The sequence below is a fragment of the Chrysochloris asiatica genome, unplaced genomic scaffold, assembly GCF_000296735.1.
Source record: "Chrysochloris asiatica unplaced genomic scaffold, ChrAsi1.0 scaffold00003, whole genome shotgun sequence".
NCBI lineage: Eukaryota > Metazoa > Chordata > Mammalia > Afrosoricida > Chrysochloridae > Chrysochloris > Chrysochloris asiatica.
Window position 1 is genome coordinate 17,338,930 of NW_006408521.1, and position 18,993 is coordinate 17,357,922.

An 18,993-nucleotide genomic window follows, 5' to 3' on the forward strand; every position below is an offset into this window, starting at 1 on the left:
GAAGTAAGTATACTTCAGTATGTTGTTGTTGTTAGTGCCGTCGACTCATTTCTGACCCATAGCAACCCTGTATAGGGTTTCTAAGGAGCAGCTGGAGAGTTTGAACCACCGACCTTGCAGTTCAAACAACTTTGTAGTCTGATGCATTAGCCACAGTGCCACACCAGGATGCCATACTTCAGTATATATTTCATTAATTAGAGTTTAGCATTTCTTTCTTTTTTTGTCTGTCTTTCGGTAAAATTTGTATATTATGAGCTGTATAAATGTTCAGTGGACCATTTGATGAATTTTGACCGCTGTCTCTATATATGAAACCTAGACTACTATCAAGATATAAAACATTATCATCACCCCTTCCCACTAGTCAATTCTTGTCTTTCCCTGCCCCCACACAATCATTGTTCTGATTTTTCCCTACCATAGATTAGTTTTATCTGTTGTAGAATTTCATAGAAATGGAATCATATGTACTCTTTGGAATAAGGATTTTTTCCAGCATGATGTTTTGAGATACATCCATGTTGTTGTATATATCAATAATCCTTTTTTTTTTCCAACTGAGGAACTGAATTTTTAACTTTCTTTTTTTTTATATATATAGACTTTATTTTTGTAGAGATTTGAGGTTTGCAGAAAATGTTAAGTGCCGTCGAGTCGACTCCAACCCATAGCAACCCTGTATAGGGATTCTGAGGAGCAACTGGTGAACTTGAACCTCCAGCCTTGCAGTTCAAATGGCTTTGCAGTCTGACGCATAAACCCACAGCACCGTAGTTCCCATATAACTCCCATTCTTTCTCCTATTGTTGGCATCTTGCATCCCTGTGATGCATTTGTTATAATTGATGCACCAATATTGGTACATTGTTATTAGCTAAAGTCCACAGCCTACATTGTTGTTGTTGTTGTTAAGTGCCATCGAGTTGCTGACAAGTCAGTTCTGACCTATAGCGACCCTTTATAGGGTTTCGGAGGAGCTTCTGGTGAGCTTGAACTGCCAACCTTGCAGTTCAAGTTGACCTTGCAGTCAAGTACTTATCCTACAGCACCACACCAGGACTCCATACAAAGGAATGGTCATGTGTTTATTTTTTAAAAATGGTATCCCTTTTCCCAAAGTGATTTCATCATATACCCTTAGACCAACAATACAATGAGGCTTCAGAATGTTTGTGGAAAAAGGAATGAAAAGATAAAACTTTTTTTTTTTTTTTTGGATACTGGAGACTTGGGCTCTAGACCCCAAACCCAGAAGGGGGTTCCTTGAAAATTTCAAAATTTTTCTTATCATAAATTGAGTGAAGATTTACAGAGTAGATCATCAGTTTTACAGTCACAAATTATATACTTCATTTCATTTAATTGGTTGCCATGTAACATCAGTTATCCCACTTCCTCCCTGTGATTCTTGCTTTCATTGCACCTTCTTTCTCATCCCTTCTGAATTTGTTCTTAAGTAAATGCTACCCCTTTGATCTCGAATGATTGACCATTCCCTAGTGTGGCTACCTCACTAAGTTGTTGTCCCCATTATACAACCATACACTGTTGTTGTTAGGTGCCATGGAGTTGGTACCGGCTCATAGTGACCCTATGCACAAGAGAATGAAACACTGCCAAGTCCTGGAGCTAGCCTCACAATTGTTGCCATACTTGAGACCATTGATGCTGCTAGTTTGCCAATCCTCTGGAAGTTCTCTTTAACGTATGCAGCTATTTTTGTATTACCGTTAGTAAAACTTCACTAGCATGTGATATCAAAGGTATTGTCTAATGATTTCCTCATTCCGTTGGGTCACCTCTCTTTGGAATGGGCACAAATACGGATCTCTTCCAGTCAGTTGGCTAGATAGTTGTCTTCCAAATTTCTTAGCATAAATGAGTGAGTGCCTCCAGTGCCGCCTCACTTTGTTGAAAGATTTCAATTTTCATTCCATCAATTCCTGGTGCCTTGTTCTTTGCCAATTCCTTCATGCACCCTTGACTTCTTCCTTCAGTAACATTGGCTCTTGATCATATGCTACCTCTTGAAATGATTGAACATCAATCATTTTCTTTTGGTACAGAGACTCTGTATATTCCATTCCTTTCATCTTCTTTTGATGCCTCTGCATTATTCAGTAATTTGCCCAGAGAATCCTTCAATAACAAAAGCCTAGGCTTGAATTTTTTCTTCAGTTCCCTCAGCTTCAGAAATGCTGAGTGTGTCAGTTTGTCGTACTGTGGTGGCTTGTGAGTTGCTTTGATTCTGGAAGCTATGCCACGGGTATTTTAAATACCAGCAGGCTCACCCATGGTGGATAGTTTACAGATGAGCTTCCAGACAAAGACAGGCTAGGAAGAAGGAAAAACAAACTACTTCTGAATATATAGTCACTGAAAACCTTATGAATAGCAGATAAGCACTGTCAGATATAGTGCCAGAAAATGAGCCTCTCTGGTTGGAAGGCACTCAAAATGGGACTGGGGAAGAGCTGCCTCCTCAAAGTAGAGTTGACTGTGATGATGTGAATGGAGTAAAGCCCAAAGACAAGAAATAAGGAAATGACCTAAATGGGTATCAGCAGAAATGCTGAAATTTGCTCTCCAGTATAGAGATGCTAAAGCAAATGGAAGAAGTGAGGAGGTACAAGAGCTGAACAGAAAATTTCAAAGGTCAGCTCGAGAAGACAAAGTCAGATATTACAACAAAATGTGCATAGATGTGGAGTTAGGAAACCAAAAGGTAAGAACACACTCAGTATAACTATACATTGCTTGGCTGGAAATTGGTTCATGCAGATGAGTTCACTTGGAGACCTGAAAGGTAACAAAGAGCCATGGTCTTGGGTTCCTCCTCCAAATCTCTTTCTGATATGTAAGCCTAGTCTTTTTTTTTTTTTTTTTTTTGTAATTTTGAGTTTTGTTCCATATTTTCTCCGCTCTATCCAGGATCTTCTAATGTGACCCCTTTCAGAACAGTTTTCCCACAAAAATTTTAAAGTCCCTGAGATGTTAGAATCCTAGTTGTTCTACATCATTATTTGATATTGTTAGTCTTTTCATTTCAATCACTCTGGTATATTCGGTAGTGCCTTTGTGTTTCTTGATTTGCATTTCTAAAGATTAGTGATGTTGAAGGTGCCCTGCTGGTACAGTGGGTTAAGCATTGGACTACTAACCTCAATGTTGGTGGTTTAAACTCACCAGCCACTCCATGGGAAAAAGATGAGGCTGTCTGCTCGCCTGCTGCATTACACTTTCAGAATTCCAAGGAGCAGTTCTCTGTTTATAGTGCTGCTATGAGTCAGAAATGACTTGATGGCAGGGGTTTTTGGCTTAGTAATGTTGAACACATTTTATATCTTTTTTGCTCTTGATCTTCTTATCTTCTACTTATTAGTCATTGTACTTGATATTTCATGTCACTTCAAACATCACATCCAAAATTAGATTCTTTCTGTTTAAATGGAAAAATGCCTGTTTAATCTATCATTACAAAATTTCCAGCATTTTCTTTCAAAAAGTCTCATGCATTTATACTGTTTCATTGGCATAAAGGCTTTATTTAGTACTTTGTCTAGATCCCAGTTTGTCTGTCAAGATACAGGCAATCTGGAATCTCCTTTAGCCTGAATGCTATGCCAAATTAGAAGTCTTTTTAAGTGTCAACTAGAACACGTTTCTCCCTTGCTTAAAAGCATCTTGTTCATTGCTTATTAGTTTTTTTCTTCTTGCTTTTAACACCTTCTGTAAATTCCCTATTCTTCCCTTATTTCTTAAACTTCCTCTACTCTAACCAGTTAGCTTTTCTCTTGCAAAAGTCTGCCACACTCTCTAACTTCTGTCTGTGTCTGAGCTCATTTCCTTTGCTCTGCTTTCCACTGCTTACTTCACTTTGTCTGTTTGCCACGATATTGCTGTAGTCCTTTATTTATCTGTTCTTTATAGACCTACACAAGTGTTCACCTCCTTTGGCAAGTCTCTGCTAATCTCCCCAAGAAGAGCTGAGCACCTGACACTTACTTCAGTTATGTTACATTGGCAGTGTTCACTTATGTATCTGTCTTTCACAGTAGTCTCTACACTGTTTTAATGTTTTAAGCTATTGGGCTTTACTCGTCTTTCAGTAATTCACAATAAATATTTGCTGCGTGAGTTAATTGATTTGGGGTAACTTTTCCTCAGTTACCTAAAATCATTAAAAGTTTACAGAAGCATAATGTGTTATTATTTCTGCGGGAGAAAGATGAGGCATCCTGCTCCTGTAAAGATTTACAGCCTCGGAAACCCTGTACAGGGTCACTATGAGTCAGAACTGACTCCACGGCACAATAACAATGTGTTATTTAGGGCAGTGTTTTCAGACTTTCAGTAGTGAAACCTTGCTTCAAATAAATTGTGTACAAAACTCAAGTATGGAAAACATCAAAACAAAATAAAAGTGAAATGTGATCTTTTTTCTTAGTGGTGAGCAGATCAACATGTTCAAGCAGGTGATAACTTAGAAACTTTGGTATTTTATGAAAGGTATTATTTGTGCATGCTTTTTTGTCTTCCATAATGAAGACTAACATCAGTGTTACTAAAGGAATTAATAATTTCTAAGTTTTAAAAATTTAAACAAAGGATATCGTTACAGACGTTTCTGACCAAAATTAATCAACTTTGATTTATAGATGGAAGCTCTTTATGTTTGTAGTTATCAAACAGGGCCATTTTTGTTAATGTATGCCATTATGCAGTTTTTAAATGATGATTTAGAAGACAGATGCTCACACAAAAGCTGGTACATGAATGTTCATAGCAACCTTATTTATAGTAGCCAACAAACAGAAATAACCCATCACCTGATGGATGAATAAAATGTGGTATCTTCCTATAATGGAATGTTATTCAGCAATAAAAAGGAAGGAAGTACAAATACAGGCTACAACATGGATGAGCCATGAAAACATGATGCTAAGTGAGAGAAACCAATCACAAAAGGCCACAGATTGTATGAATCCATTCATGTGAAATGTCTAGAATAGTCAAATCTATAAAGATCAAAAACAGATCAGTAGAAGCTTGTTGCTGGGGGTGGGGAGCCAGGGACATGAGGAGTAATTTTAATGTGTATAGATTTCTCTTTGGAGTAATGAAATTGTTCTAAAATTGTGATGACTGCACAACTTTGTGCAAGACACCATGAATTGTGCGTTTTAAGTGGGTGAATTTTCGGTTTATGAATAGTATCTTACTAAAACTATCTTTAAAAGAAGGGTTGAATGGTCTTTTAATGGAGCTTGTAAAGTGATCTGATTATAAGTATTAATTAACAGTTTATATTTGCTTATAGCATTCTCATATCACCAAAGTAATATGTGGGCATTGAGTTCTATTTTCAGACTCGTTAGATCTACTGAACAGGTAATTTTGTTCTTCTTGAGAATGTTTCTTTTTGAATATTATGTTGCTATTCAAAATCATGTGAGATTTAAAGTTTAGTCAAAAGAGTATAGACATTTGTTTAACTAAATTGAATGTTAAAACAATACTAAATATTGTAGAACTTGCGATCAAAATAGAAAAGCTTGTCAGCCCTCTAGAAATTTGTAGTGTACGTGGGGCTGATAGATTAATGTTTTTTTCTTATTTTTAATAGGTCACTACTGTTTTTAATGAAGTCACATCATCTTTTGACTCAAATCCTCAAGTGTTACAACAGTTAGACAGTAGACGTCAGCAGGTCCAAATGACCGTTACAGAGACCAACCAGGAGTGGCAGGTGTTGCAGTTGAGAGTGCACACTTTCTCAGCGTGCGCGGTTGTGAGCTTGCAGCAGCTTCCAGAGAAATTAAATCCAGTCATAAAACCATTAATGGAAACAATTAAAAAGGAAGAGAATACACTAGTGCAAAACTATGCAGCTCAGTGCATAGCCAAACTGCTTCAGCAGTGCACAACAAGGACACCCTGTCCCAACTCAAAGATCATTAAAAACCTCTGTAATTCACTTTGTGTGGACCCATATCTAACTCCTTGTGTCATGTGCCCGGTACCAACACAAAGTGGCCAGGAGAATTCTAAAGGTACATGTCTAAACCTTCATTTGGGTAGAGAAATAATTATTTAAATTTGTTTTCATTTATCTTGTAGCATAAATCCAATTCATGTTAGAGCTGTTACCCATTTTGAGAAAAAACACTCAGTTATAACTAATCTCCCTAACACAAGAATTTGAACATACCGCTAATAATCCCTCCTTCAGCTGTGTTGTTATTAATTGCTGTTGAGTTGGTTCTGACTCCTAGCAACCCTGTATAGGGTTTCCAAGGAGTGACTAGTAGTTTAGAACTACCAACCTTTTGGTTCAAACTGATCTTGTGGTCTAGTGCTTATCCTGCAGCACCATACCAGGACTCCTTTAAACTGCATTGTTGTTAAATGCCGCTGAGTCAGTTCCAACCCATAGCGACCCTGTATAGGGTTTCTAAGGAGCAGCTGGTAAACTTAAAACTGCTGACCGTGTAGTTCAAACCAGCTTTGCAGTCCAGGGCATTAACCCACAGCACCACACCAGGACTGAAATCTATGAGGCAGGTGTTTATCCTCACCTTCTTCAAAACCGTGATGACAGCGTTTATATTAACTAGAAACTTCATTGTATCAAAAGTATTTAATGAAAACCTTTTCTTATAAAACTTCTGGTGTACAAAATTGAAATTGTTCTAAAATTGTGATGACTGCACAACTTTGTGCAAGACACCATGAATTGTGCATTTTAGTGCATGTATTATGAAATAAGTGAACTATGTTACCTTTAGCAAATAATACTTAAATAACTTCTCCATTTTCATCTGGAGAAGTTATATAGAAAATGAGAACTCTCTGTAGACTGATTGAAGAACCAATGTTTTTCCACATGACTTAATCCAAGATTTTGGGAAAAGGAAATTATTTGAAACATGCAATACATTCACAACTTTTGGCACAATATAGATCTTGAGAAAAATATGAAAGATCTGGAAGAGAAAGCCATTTTGAATATTAAAATCTTAAAAATATAATAGGGTAAATTTCCTCTCCTAATGTGTCCTGGTATAGCACAGTAGAATAAACACTAGGCTGCTAACCAGAAGTTGAGGCTTTCTGCTTCCGTGAAAATCTGCAGCCTCAGAAACCCTATGTAGAATTGTTAGGAGTAGGAACAGAATTGATGATGTACAACAATCAACCACAATGCTATGTGAACCAACAGTATTTTGCAGTCAGTGGGTGAATTTTTTCTGAGTTCATGATGACTGTGGACATGTCTTTTAGAAAAACTTGGTTTGAAGTACTGTTTAATGTTTGTTATACCAAGACAAATTATTTTTTTTTAAATTATTATTAATGTTTGTTATACCAAGACAAATTATTTTTTTTTAAATTATTATGTTTTAGTTAAAGTATATTACTCTTGTGGTGTTTTTTGATAATATTCTACTACTTTGATTATATTTGGTATGGTTATATATAAATATCAGAACATTTAACTTAAGAATTATTTGTTGTTGTGTGCCGTGTAGTCGGTTCCGACTCATAGGACCCTGCAGAACAGGGTTTCCGAGGCTGTAAATCTTTACGGGAGCCGAAAGCCTCATCTGTCTCCCATGGTACAGCTGGTTAATACTGTTAAAAGACAGTCTTAAAATATGTTGTATTGCTTCTGACACAGGAAACATTTTTGTTACCTATATTATGATTAAAATGTTATTTAACTCCTTTCTTACTAGGATCCAACTCAGAAAAAGATGGAATGCACCATACCGTCACCAAACACAGAGGTATAATCACGTTATATAGGCATCAGAAAGCTGCTTTTGCTATCACAAGTAGGCGAGGTCCTACTCCCAAAGCACTCAAAGCTCAAATAGCAGATCTTCCTGCAGGAAGTAGTGGAAATATCCTTGTTGAACTTGATGAGGTAAATAGATTTTTGTTTTTGTCTTTCTTTTAAATACTCTGATTATTAAACAAATATGTGACCCAAATCTAAAAATGTGAAATTGTCGTATCAGATTGCAGAATTTTATTTTTAGATGTTTAACTGATAGGACTGGGATTAATATAGAGTCCACACCAATAGCTTTATCCAGAAAAACTGCGAACTTCAAATTTCTGATGGCTCTTGTAATTTTTACACTTTGTTAACTTCCTAAGCAAGACACCCTTTTGATAGTGGGTACAAAAGTTAGCATTGAGTTATGTTAAGTAACAGTGAAGACTACCTTTTCTGTCGTCCTGTGAGTGTCGGAAATTCCTCTTAAGTTGAAAAATAGTTACGTACAACAACCGGACTTTTAAACAACCTGTTGGATTTAAACTTATTTTTCTATACATGAACAGTCAGCTAGTCCACTACAGCATACTGAATTATTCTCTACCCCAAATTTATCATGTATCTCTAGTTTATATCATGCTTCATTCATATGAGGGTCTAATCCAGCTTTCAGTTTTGTTCCACTGGTATACCTGTTCTTTGTTATAGTACGTTGTTGTTATTAAGTGCTGTCAAGTCAGTTCCAACTCCTAGCGACCTTATAGGGTTTCTGAGGAGCAGATGGTGAGTTTGAACTGCCAGCCCTGCGGTTCAAACCGACCTTGCAGTCCAGCACAATCACAAGTGTTTGGTTTTGAATATCATATTAAGAATGAAATCAAACCTCTAGTTAGGTAAATTCCATATCTTTCACCAAAAAAGCTGAATTGCTAAACTAAACAGGTAATACTAATAGACATGTTTAATACATTTTTATATAATGTAGGTCTATTTTAATTTTTTTAACAAAATCTTACTCTACTTGTATTTCTGAAAAATTCCATAAATGAAGATTTTTCTACTGAATATCTCCCTATAATTAATTTACTGAGATTTTATATTTATACATCTATGGTTTGCATACTTCTGCTACTTAAAAATTATTTTCAAAATATGTATACATCTCTTTCTTTTGAGACAGTTTTATGGATTTTGGTTACTGCTGAATGAGAAGGTATTTATCTGAGTAATCCACATGTGGTACTGTAGGATAAGCCCTGGCTTGCTAACCACAAGGCCGGCAGTTCAAACTCACCAGCTGCTCCTTGGAAATGCTATACAGGGTCACTATGAATCAGAACCAACTCGCTGACACTTAACAACAACAACATAGTCACTTAAGTAGCAGAATTAAAACATGTGCTTTAAGATGATGTTAAGTGCTTCGCGTATGTTCCGAATCATAGCGACCCTGCACAGGGTTTCCAACAATGGAATTTAGTGATAAATATCTGTGTTGCTGTTTAGTGCCATCAACTCAGTTTCGACTCATACCGACTCTGTAAAGGGTTTCCAAGTAATGACTGGTGAGTTTGAACCTCCACACCAGGACTATGTTGTTGTTAAGTGCCGTTGAGTCGGTTCCAACCCATGGCAACTTATATAGAGTTTCCAAGGAGCAGCTGGTGAGTTTGAACCACTGACCTTGTGGTTCAAACTGATCCTGCAGTGCCACAACAAGACTGTAGTTATGATAAATGTATCTAATATGCATATGGGTATCACTGAATTTTTAGATTATGAATTTTAAATTCTCTTTATGAAAGTTCAAATATATTACACTCTTTTCTGAAATTCTGCTTTTGACATTTAAATTAATTTTAGGCTCAGAAGCCTTATCTGGTACAACGGAGAGGAGCTGAGTTTGCCTTGACAACTATAGTGAAATATTTTGGTGACGAAATGACAGTGAAGTTGCCACATCTCTGGGATGCTATGATTGGCCCATTAAGGAATACAATTGACATAGATCATTTTGGTATATACCTATTTTTCTGCATTTAAAAAAAATTGCATTGTATATCAATTAAGTGTATCTTTATAAAATAAAAATGCCTGTATCTATTTATCCTGAATCAAACTGGTAAGTTTTAACATGGAAGGTTGATGATAAAAACATTACTTTGATTTCATTCCATATCATTCTATATACTTTTTTGCTTTTAATGTTCTCTTTTACTTAAAAAGAAGTATTTGATATGGATCATTGTGTTAAACTTCTCTGGTTGCTTTAAATGCAGCACTGCAGCACTTGATTTAAATCAGGTCATGGCATTTAATTTTGCTTAAAAAGCGTAACACTCTCATACTAGGTGGGAAGGTGCTGAAAGTTTTTGTGGGCTCTAGACTTGGAACGCTTATTTGCAAGGTGATACAGACTTAAAAAAATATTTTTAATAGATGGAAAGTCCCTCCTGGAAAAGGGAGATGGCCCTGCCCAAGAATTGGTGAATTCTCTGCAAGTTTTTGAAACAGCAGCAACTTCAATGGATTTTGAGCTTCATCCTTTGGTAACTAACTAATGCAAGTGTAGTATTTCTTCTGATTAAATAGATAGCCTTATTAAAAAATCTTGCAAGACTGGAAAAATGCAACTTTGATGTTATCCCTAGTAATTTGCAATTTTCTTTTATATGGGATAACTAGATTCTTCCTTTACTGACAGCACAACTGTTGTGGGCTTTGAGGCAGATCTGGGTGCATGCATGATAGGAAACCCATTTTGGGAGCTCAGAATGTGGGGTAATAGGGTCAGAGCTCTGATGACCAGGGGTGAACAGGAGGAAAATTGCATTCTTTGCTTTTATCATCCCATTATCTTATTAGAATTTCAACAAAGGGAAAGCACAGGTAATAAGACTTCTTTTACAATAAGTATAAGGTAGAGGGAAGACACCTGCGTTTAAGGTCCATCAGTGGCAGATAGAAGACTTGTTTGTGGTTATTGACCCAAAATATATTATTACAAAAGAGTTGGCAAAAGGGGGGAAGTAGAAAATAGAGAATTATCTGGTTTTAGAGAGCAGTATTACTTCCATACACTTGTCACAGTGAACTCTCAGCATTTTACAGCATTGTAGATTACTACTGCCAATTTTGTTTGTATCTAACATAAAAAGAGGAATCTAGAAAAACATAATGAAGTTTCTCTGTTTATGTAGTAATAAAGCATGTCCTTTTACTTGTTAAAATTTGCTAGTAAAGTAGGCACAGAATACATCCATGATCAGCAAAAAGCATTCAGATGAACTGTGAGGCTAGTCTGACCATTAAGCAGACACTCACCTCTCATCAACAATAATCTTAGTGTTGCATACAGTAGACTTTTAATAATAGTAGATATATGGCATTATTAAACACCTTTGTTTAGTAACAAAGTTAAAATGGGAACTATCTATCAGGTATGGTACCTAGAACAAAATCAATACACTTACTAAAAAAAAAAAAACATGTACCTACTTGAGCAAGTGCTACCAAATTGAGGAAACTAGTGATGTTTGGTTTCGTTTTCCAGCTCCAGTAGAGCATCTTGCAATTGCTTTGTGATGTGTTCCCTGTTAATTTTAAAAATCATTTGAGTGTTCCTAGATGCCAGACGAGGGTTTTCAACAGGGTAGAAGTTCTTTACATTTCTTTTATTTTTTAAAGTTATGATACCTTAGTTTAGATTTAGATCAATTTTCTACTAAGGATATTTTCACAGACAGTGGTTTGAGGTAATTGGAGATATTCAAGGATTCAGAGTCGCTTAGAATATTGAGAAGCTTTCAGAGTATGAGCTATTGTGGTTGTGTGCCATCGACTCAGTTCTGACTCATAGCGAACCTGGGTCACATAGGGTTTCCAAGGCTATATAAATCAAGTATGGGAACAGAAAGTTCTTTCTCCCAAGGAACAGCTGGTGGACTTGAACTGTTGACCTTGCAGTTAGCAGCCCAATTCATAACCCACAACGCCACCAGAGCACCTTGTGAGGTATTATTGTGGTGGTGGTATGCTGTGGAGTCAGTTTTAACTCATAGCGAGCCTGCATAGGGTTTCCAAGGCTGTAAATCTTTATGGGAGCAGAAAGCCTTATCTTTTTCCCTTGGAACATCTAGTTTCGAACTGCTGACCTTGAGGTTAGCATATCTCCTTGTAACCATTATGCTACCAGAGCTGTTTGTGAGCTATTATAGTTACATTAAAACAGTAGATTCCGTAATGAGCATTCTAATTGCTTTATACTTTTTGTTTTTAGTTGGTACAGCATTTGCCTCATCTTTATATGTGCCTTCAGTATCCCAGCACTGCAGTGAGGCACATGGCTGCTCGTTGTGTGGGAGTCATGAGCAAAATAGCTACCATGAAAACAATGAATATTTTTTTGGAGAAGGTTCTTCCATGGCTGGGGGCAATTGATGACAATATCAAACAAGAGGGTGCAATAGAAGCACTTGCCTGTATCCTTTTATATTCTGTAGAAATGTTCGGAAGTATATTAATTTTATCTAAGGAAGAATAAAATAGAATTGATTTAGTTATTCAGACTAGTATACATAAATAACCTGCCTTGTTCCATAAACTACTTTTAATTTTTTATTAAGAAAATTTTTATTGAAAGCGTTTGAAGAATTACTACTAATTTTAAGATTTTCTTAATTGGCAGAAATAACTTTATGAACTGTATATTTGCTTACAAATTGGTTTATTGTTAGCTGCCATTGAGTCTGCCCCCACCTTAAACAACGAAAAGGAATAATGCCTGGTCCCATACTGTCCCTGTGGTCACTTGCAGATTGGATCTTTGTGATCCTTAGGGTTTTTGTTGGCTGATTTTCATAAGCAGATGGCCAGGCCTTTCTTTCTAGTTCATTTCCATCTGGAAGCTCTGCAGAAATCTATTCAGCATCATAGTAACATGGCAGGCTTTCACTAACGGATGGGTGGTATCTACTCCAGAGGTAGCCTGGCTCGTAATGAAGCCCAGTTCTCCTCCAGGGAAAGTGAGGTTGCTATTGCTAAGCCACCAGTGCCTCACAACTGGTTTATACTCACATCTGGTTGACATGACTCAGGTACTGTGCAAGTGGTCTCTATTTATAAATATGTTAGGTCCAACCTTTGTTCACTGTCAAAAGGGAAAATGACCAAAAGTACCAGAAAATTGGATATATATATAGGCATCACCTTTGGTATTTTGGTATATTTTAATTATCAAAGATAATTTCTAAGAACAAGAAAGATGGTGAAAATCAATTCAGCAGAAACTTTGGGGTTCATACATGGTAATGATTACCAGAGATCCTGGTAGGAAATTTGGAATTGATCTCTGAGTGACACTGAATACTCTGTGCATACAACTCACTTTATTTTGACAGTGGAATTCTAGAAGCTGGAAGGAATTTGCTGCTTAAAAAAAATCTTATTGGTCAGTCTTTCTAAGATGAAAAACATTGTATTCATAATCATGGAAAGTTACATATTTACAAAGTTGTAACAGTGTACAAATGCTCATATAGATTCAATTATATGAATGTGGTCAATCTGTTCCCTTACAATGCAGACGAAAAATGAAGCACTTGTTTCGTAAGTTATAGTCTTGGTATATCAATTTGTTTGAGCAGACATTTACATCACAGCCATTTGGACTTTCCTTAATCACTTACTCAGGTGTAATGGAACAACTGGATGTTGGTATCATTCCATATATTGTACTTTTAGTTGTGCCTGTTTTGGGAAGAATGAGTGATCAGACAGACAGTGTAAGATTCATGGCTACGCAGTGCTTTGCTACTCTAATTAGACTCATGCCACTTGAGGTAAGTGACAATACCTGGTTTATGGTTTTCATGTTTCTATAACTTTATTCATCATAGTTGTAAATTTTTTTAGCCTTTTATTGTGAATGGAGTGAAGGTTTACAGAGAATATCATCAGTTTTACATTCATCATTGTATGAGAAAATTAAATTGTAACTGTCCTTTAAAATATCTGAAATCTTTTAACTTAGTAGTATTACTGACACCTGTCATATTTTTTAAACTCTACTTGTTTCTTTAAAAACTATGTTGTTGTTGTTAAATGTCATGGAGTTGATTCCAACTCAGAGCGACCCTGTATAGGGTTTCCAAGAAGCAGCTGGTGGGTTTGAACCACTGACCTTCTGGTTCGCAGTCCAGTGTGGATCCTACAGTGCCACACCAGGAGTCCTACGTTATTTCTTAACTAGGAGCTCTCATGGTGTTGTGGATAAGTATTGGATCGCTAACCACCAGATCAGTTCAAACCCACTAGCCACTCCTCACTCTTCCGGAGAAAGATGAGACTTTCTGCTCCGATAAAAATGTGTAGCCTTGGAAACTATACAGGGTCACTATAAATTGGAGTTGAATTGTTGACAGTGGGTTTGGTTTTGGATTAAGCTTTAAATTACTTTTTGTCTACATTTAATTTTGATAAGACTTGACATTATTTGGTACATCTCAGGATAAAACAATTTGTTATGTAAATAGTTTTAATATACTTTTAAATAATCATTTTAGGCAGGTATTCCAGACCCTCCAAACATGTCAGAAGAATTAATCCAGTTGAAAGCCAAGGAGCGTCATTTTTTGGAGCAGTTGTTAGATGGGAAAAAATTAGAAAATTATAAAATTCCAGTACCAATCAATGCTGAACTCAGAAAATATCAGCAGGTAATGTTTTGTACTTACAAATATGAGTAGTGACTTTTTAAGTTTACCTTGAAGTGCATTCAGAATTGATTTGGTAACATGTTGTGTTTAGTGTCTTCTTCCCATTTCTCTTTTGATTGTAAAAGTATAGCTCTTTAGTCTGTCCAGATACATTTTTTTACAACTAGATTTTTTTATAATCTGTTTACATTTATGGTTTTTCTTTCTTTCCCTAACCTTACAGGATGGTGTGAACTGGTTAGCATTCCTTAATAAATACAAACTTCATGGAATTCTGTGCGATGACATGGGTTTAGGAAAAACTTTACAGTCTATCTGCATTTTAGCAGGAGATCATTGCCACAGGTAATTGAAAATATTGATTTAAAATAAGGCTTTTAGATTCTGGGAAATGTAAATAAGCTGGTAATTGTGTTTTGTTGTAAAGGGCCCAGGAATATGCAAGATCAAAATTGGCAGAGTGTATGCCACTTCCTTCGTTGGTAGTTTGCCCACCAACATTAACAGGTCATTGGGTGGATGAAGTGGGTAAATTCTGTTCCAGAGAATATCTAAACCCATTGCACTACACTGGACCGCCCACTGAAAGAATAAGGTAAGAGCTGTACAACTGAAAAAAATTTTAATCTTTAGTTTTTGGTAGAGTTAAATTTATTTAAACAGAGTAGAGGTTCTAGTTAGCTGTTTTGGGTTGCAAAACATAGAACCTTACTCAGTTTATCTAAGAACGTGAGTGTACATTGTAAAGTTATATACGCAGTGAGGCTCCAAGGGCTGTAGCCATTGGACTGTCAGTTGGACTTCCTGAGTTTTGGTGCTGACAACTCAGAACGCAGGAATACACTATGACTGCCGCATTTGGGAGCCATGTGATTATAGTTTCTCTGTTTCTCTTCTATTCTCATTCTTCTCCACTTTTGTAAGAACTTCCATTTGCCCTGTGACTCGCCCTTTCCCCATGTTTATCTCTCAAGTCACCTGCTTTGGGTCCACAAAGACTACTCTAGCTGCTTTGGTCATAGCAAGCTTACTCCCTTCCTGTAACTGGTACATTTCTTATGCTCCCAAAATACACTTTTATGTTGACGCTTATTGATTTCAGTTTATATTTTAAAGCTTGGATTATCCTAGATTGCTGATTAGTCCATGGATTTTCTACCTTTTTGTATTAATACTAAGCTCTGTAGAATAAGCACTAGGCTGTGAAACTCAAGGTCAATGGTTTGAGCCCACCAGCCACTCTGTGGGGAAAAGATGAGACTTGCTGCTCCTGCAAAAGACTTCCAGCCTTGCAAACCCTATACAGGGTCACTGTGAGACGGAACAAATTCAATGTCAGGCATTTAACAACATCTATTGGGAGTCTCTGGGTACAGACATTTAACATACTTGGCTGCTTACTGAAAGTTTGGCATTTTGAGCCCACCCAGAGACACCTTAGAAGAAAGGCCTGGTAGGTAGTCTATATCCAAAAAATCGGCCATTGGAAACCATATGGAACACAGTTATACTCTGACACACATGCGGTTGCAGTGAGTTGGAATCAGCTCTATAGCAATTGATTTAACACATATGAGGGTATTCAGAATGTTCATGAAAAAGTTCTTTGTTTTAATTCCATTTGTCTACAAACTTTTTGAAGTCCCTCTAAGTATTCTCACAGTAACCTTATGAGGTGCAAGTACTATTACTGTTCCCATTTTATAGGTGAATACTCTAAGGCATGAGGCTCTTTGGTCTAAGATTACATTTTCCCAGTTAAGTGAGCAGAGGAATGATTTGAACTCTGGCAGCTCAAAAGCTTGCATTCTTTTACTGTGAGATTTTTCTTAATTAGAACTTTTTTCATTTATAAGTGATAGAAACTCAAGTCAAACTAGCTCAAGCAAACAGGAACTTTATTAACCGGGAATTTCAGGAGTGGATTCTTGCTTCAGACCAACTTAGATTACCTTTACTCCCTCTTCTGCATAAATTGTTCTATTTGTATCTGTTTAACTTTAGAGTACAGAAACTCAAGGTCAATGTTTTGAGCCCACCAGCCACTCTGTGGGGAAAAGATGAGACCCACTCCCTCCTTTTTTTTTTTTTAGCAACTATATTAACAGGCAATCTTCTCTTTCTTTCCCATCGTGATGGTATCTGTACTGAAGACAGTCATGCCTCTAAACCAGCCTTGTAGTCAAAATACTGTGACTAGCTCAACTTGGTTCAAATGCCTCTTGAGCTCTTTGGTGATCATGGGGACATGTGATTGATAGCCAACCCCCCTTGCCAGGGTATCATGCAGCAGTGAGGAAGTTGTGCCCCAAGGAAGAGATAGATGTTGGCAATTAAATATTTCTACCACATTTTTGAAATCTTGGCGTGGCGCTATGGGTTAATGCCCCAGACTGCAAAGCCGTTTGAACTGCAAGGTTAGTGGTTCAAGCTCACCAGCTTGAACTCAATGGCACTTAACAACAACAACCACATTTTTACTAGGGCAAGAGAACCAAGTCATAAAAAGCATGGCCTTCATTGCAATCCCTGAGTTGAAACAAAGTGTATAATTCACTGAATATAAAACTAATGATCTCTTCTGTAAACCTTTACCTCAATTCACAGTAAAAGTTTTTTTTTTTTTAAAAGAATGGCCTCCAGGTAGCAAGGCCATAATTACAAAGTAAACGGAAGGGAATGTTGGGTTTTAGCAGTCAGATTGAAATCACCTTATTTGATGGGCACCTGTGGTTTTCACCTTTAAAATTGTCTGCATTACAAACTTTGCATGTTTCCTGTTTTTTGTTTTTTAATAAAGGTTACAGCAGCAAGTAAAGAGGCATAATCTGATAGTGGCTTCATACGATGTTGTGAGGAATGACATAGATTTCTTTAGGTGAGAATAAATTTTTCTTTAGAAAGACACTATCAAATTTAAAGATGTTTTAATATTTTTCATCTCAGAGTCTTTATATTTATTCTGACATACAGAAAAAGATGCTGAAAATGTCTACTTCTTCTCCTTTAGAAATATTAAATTTAACTATTGCATTCTTGATGAAGGCCATGTCATTAAAAATGGGAAGACAAAATTGTCAAAAGCAGTTAAACAACTGACTGCTAATTACAGGATTATACTTTCTGGAACACCAATTCAGGTAATTATAATTTTCTATACTTCCTGTGGTTTTATATTTGCTATGTGGATGGGAGAGTATATTTGCTATTTGACAGAATTAAAGAAGAGAAGTTAGTTTTTAGGCTGAACAGGCCAGGTTTTGAAAAGCATGTTTTGAGTGTCATTTTAGTATATTTAAATAAAAGGTTTGTGTCCAAAGTATGGGGGAGATTAGTGACACCCTATTCTGTACTGGTCAGTCACTTTCCATATTATTAAACCAGTCAGCTTGAGCTGATTCAGAGGTATAAGTAAATGTTTCAAGAGTTTGATTGAAGGGAAGCAATTGTAGAAGTTGATCTTAGAAAAGGAAGTGGAAAGAAATGGGTAGTACATGGTTGTCTTTTAGACACCTTTGAGAAAGTCTGTTGTCCTCCAGAGGAACTCAACTTTGTTGGAAATGTTCACACCTAGTCTAGATAGCCAACTATAATGGGAAGACTAACCTTGTTTGTGAAAGGGTAAAAACAAAGTGATCTCTAAGGTTCCTTCCAACTCTTAAGAATTGATGTTATTTCTGCATTAAAAAAATTTTATTTCAGAGGTTATTTTTGGTGGTAGACTACTATATGAGCGTTCTGTCCATTAAGTAAATACAATGGGTTTTAATGACCACAAAAGAGAAAATTACGAGCCCTTCTAAATTTATCAAAAGAAAAGGTTCATTTTTATAAAGAAGAAAAAAAAAAATCATTTGGCTTGAATTATCAAGATTTGTTAATTCCATCCTTTGATTTTTAGTTTATTTGTCTTTATATGTGTCTCTTATAGACAGCATAGTGAAGGATCCTGTTTTCTTATCCATTCTCCTACTCCATCACTTGACTGATGCGTTTAATCCATTTTGTTTGTGGGTTTTCTTTTTTCTTCATTTCTATTAGTGTTTACTAAATCTTTCTGATTTTTTCCTTTTTTTATTTTGATGTGCAGGTATGTTATCTTTAAGGTCGTCCTTTAATTTATTTTCTTCCCATTTAAAACAGCATTTTATCTTGAAATGTACTTGAAGTAGACTTCTCACTACTTTGAAGTTCTAGATTGTATGGATCAGAAAGATGTTTACCTGTGCTTTATTGACTATGCAAAGGCTTTCAATTGTGTGGATCATGACAAGCTATGGACAACATTGTGAAGTATGAGTATTCCGGAACACTTAATTGTGCTCATAAGGATTCTGTACATGGACCAAGAGGCAGCTGTTTGAACAGTACATAGGAACACTGAATGGTTTAAAATTAAGAAAGGTGTGTGACATGGTTGTTTTCTTTCAATGTACTTATTCATCCTGTATGCTGAACAAATAATCCGATAAACTGGGTTATATGAAG

The 18,993-nt window shown here is 36.3% G+C and overlaps 1 protein-coding gene across 1 annotated transcript in view; it reads left to right on the forward strand.

Annotated features, from left to right (window-relative positions):
• BTAF1 (BTAF1 RNA polymerase II, B-TFIID transcription factor-associated, 170kDa) overlaps window positions 1–18,993 on the forward strand; it is a 122,028-nt gene that overhangs the window by 83,617 nt on the left and 19,418 nt on the right. Inside the window, exons 20-30 of the mRNA XM_006831136.1 lie at window positions 5,630–6,056; window positions 7,743–7,933; window positions 9,653–9,806; window positions 10,229–10,338; window positions 12,069–12,270; window positions 13,481–13,629; window positions 14,353–14,505; window positions 14,729–14,850; window positions 14,933–15,100; window positions 17,306–17,383; window positions 17,516–17,645. Of these exons, the coding sequence (XP_006831199.1) occupies window positions 5,630–6,056; window positions 7,743–7,933; window positions 9,653–9,806; window positions 10,229–10,338; window positions 12,069–12,270; window positions 13,481–13,629; window positions 14,353–14,505; window positions 14,729–14,850; window positions 14,933–15,100; window positions 17,306–17,383; window positions 17,516–17,645 (1,884 nt within the window). The remainder of the gene's footprint in view (window positions 1–5,629; window positions 6,057–7,742; window positions 7,934–9,652; window positions 9,807–10,228; window positions 10,339–12,068; window positions 12,271–13,480; window positions 13,630–14,352; window positions 14,506–14,728; window positions 14,851–14,932; window positions 15,101–17,305; window positions 17,384–17,515; window positions 17,646–18,993) is intronic.